General features: G+C 63.2%; 1 protein-coding gene across 1 annotated transcript in view; it reads right to left on the bottom strand.

Annotated features, from left to right (window-relative positions):
- PACS2 (phosphofurin acidic cluster sorting protein 2) overlaps positions 1-2,714 on the bottom strand; it is a 20,295-nt gene that overhangs the window by 12,865 nt on the left and 4,716 nt on the right. Inside the window, 3 exon segments of the mRNA XM_015566735.1 lie at positions 67-223; positions 308-403; positions 2,158-2,247. Of these exon segments, the coding sequence (XP_015422221.1) occupies positions 67-223; positions 308-403; positions 2,158-2,247 (343 nt within the window).

Raw genomic sequence — 2,714 nt, forward strand, 5'->3', positions numbered from 1 at the left:
CCCCAACTCAGCCACGGAGGGCAGCACAACAGGCTCCTTACCTGCCTGAGGCTCTCCAAGACCCACCCACACACGAGAAGGGAGGTTGCAAGTGCACATCCCTCGGTGGCCAGGAGACCGCGGCCAGCGTCTTGTAGCCCAGGATGGTCCGGTTCTTGTAGCGCTTCCTCCGCTGCAGCATGATCTGCAGCTTGTTGCCTTCCCTCTTCAGGAAGTGGGGGTACTGTGGGGAGGGGCCACGCTGCGGTCCACACCCCCACCTGCCAGGGCTCATGCCCCCCAGGTCATGGGGTCGCGTGAAGGTCACTGCCTTGTAGCCCAGGATGGTCCGGTTCTTGTAGCGCTTCCTCCGCTGCAGCATGATCTGCAGCTTGTTGCCTTCCCTCTTCAGGAAGTGGGGGTACTGTGGGGAGGGGCCACGCTGCGGTCCACACCCCCACCTGCCAGGGCTCATGCCCCCCAGGTCATGGGGTCGCGTGAAGGTCACTGCGGCTCACCCCGACACTAGGAACAGCTACTAGCGGGCAGATGTGCGGCTGCTGGGGGCATCGGGGCCGCCACCAGCACCTCCCCCAATGCAGGCGGCCGGGCGTCCCGGGCCCCCACGTGCTGCAGCGGGTGGGGTTCAGGACCCCAGAGCACGTGTGTCAGGAAAACGCTCACAGGCCTCATGAAAGCTCACAAATGAAACCAATCTCAAAAGCGGGGATGGCCCTGACGGGGAAGGGCGGGCTCAGGCGGTTGGAGTGTCTCATTGCAAAGACTGGTCTCGGGTTCGATTCTGGTCAGGACACATCCCAGGCTGCAGGTTCCGCCCCGCCAGGCCCGTGCGGGAGGCAGCAGTCGTCGTCTCGCTCTCACACCAATGCTTCCTGCGCTCTCTCCCTCTCCCTTCCTCTCTCGAAAGATCAATTTATAAAAGCACGTCCTTGGGTAACGAAGAAAGCACTGCGTGGCCGGGTGGGGTCGGCCTGCGGACTGAGGGTCCCAGATTCAGTTCCGCACGCGCCCAGGCTGCGGGCTCCATCCCCAGCACAGGGCGTGCGGGAGGCAGCCGGTCCATGATTCTCTCTCATCATGGATGTTCCCCTCTCTCTCCCTCTCCCCTCCTCTCCGAGATCAATAAAATGTATTTTAAACCCGCAGCGGCAGGGGCTGTCCCGCCCTGACTCCGTGTGCTCACTCCGTGCCCTTTTATTTGTTGTTGTTGATCTTCACCCAAAGATGTGTTTCACTGCTTTAAAAAAATATTTTCTTACTGATTTCAGAGAGGAAGAGAGAGGGATAGAGAAACATCGATGATGAGAATCATTGATTGGCTGCCTCCTGCACGCCCCCTTCTGAGGACCGAGCCCGCAACCCGCGCATCTGCCCGTGACGGAATCGAACCCGGGACCCTTCAGTCCGCAGGCCAATGCTCTACCCACTAAGCCACACCAGCTATGGCTCTACTGCTTTTTAGAGAGAGTGGAAAGGAGGGAGGGGAAGAGAGAGAGAGAAACATCGACTAAGAGACACATCGACTGGTCGCCTCCTGCAGGAGTCCCAACCGGGGACGGGGAGAGAACCCACAACCCAGGTACAAGCCCTTGACCAGGAATCGAACCTGCAACCCTTTGGTGTGTGGGCTGGCGCTTTACCCAATGAGCACCACTGGCCAGGGCTGTGCGTGTATTTTTTAAAAAAGGATGAAGTGTACACTTTGTAAATTACACTCCAACAAACCTGCCCCTCCCCCAGAGAACAGCAACACAGAACCCAGATGTGCCGTGGGCGTCAGAGCGGGGTCCGCGGCCGCCCGGCAGAGCCAGGCCAGGCTGGGAGGTGGCTCTTGGGGTCTCCCTGTCTCCGTCACGCAGTGAGAGGAGCTGCAGTGGACGCGAGCTGGACTGGCGGGAAGGGGGCTCAATGGGACCCTGCCCTGTGGGCCAGGTCGGGCCGGTCAGGACTCCACAGAGTCCAGGGGCGTCTGTTTCCTCTGGGGTGTCGGGGTGAGCCGAGCCACATGCATGGCCCAGGGCAAAGGGTCTGCACTCGCACCCTGAGCTCCCAGGTGCTCCTCCCCGTCTGCTCCAAACGGGAACGACCGTCCAGCCCCCCCGCCCCCCCCTGGAACGGCCTGCAGCCTCCCCACACTCCAGCCACCTGGAGGCCCACCTGCAGCGAGAAGGTCAGTGCCAGGTCCGTCTCCACTTGTCCACTGGGGGGCAGCACGATCTCGTGGGACCGCAGGATGCGCTTGGAGCCCTGGGCGGGCAGACAGCGTGTCCTTCAGTGTCTCAGGGGGGACCCTCTGCCCACACCAGCCACCGCGGCCATGCCCCTCCTCCTCACGCAGGACCCCGCCAGGCTGGGGAGCGGGTCCCAGCTCCCCAGGGCCCTGCGGGAACATTGGTCTTCGGCCCTCGCGTTCCCTGGGCATCTGCCTCAGGACCGAGAAGTCAGGAGGGGCACCCACAGCCACTGAGGGGCCCAGCGGGTCCCGGCGAAGGGGCCTCCTGACACCTGTCACCTATTCCCCTGCCCGGGATGCTGAGGGCCTGTGAGCACCAGGGCCCCAGAGCGAGAGGGGAGAGCCGCTGGGCCGGGCCCTGGGGTGGGGCGGGGGTGGCAGGCACAGGTGCGAGCACAGGGAGGCCCATCTGCTCTCTCAGGGGGCAGGAGGCGCCCCAGGAGGGTCCCAGCTGGAGCATCAGGACTGCCTTCCGGACAAA

Source organism: Myotis davidii, unplaced genomic scaffold (genome assembly GCF_000327345.1).
Source record: "Myotis davidii unplaced genomic scaffold, ASM32734v1 scaffold472, whole genome shotgun sequence".
Classification (NCBI taxonomy): Eukaryota; Metazoa; Chordata; class Mammalia; order Chiroptera; family Vespertilionidae; genus Myotis; species Myotis davidii.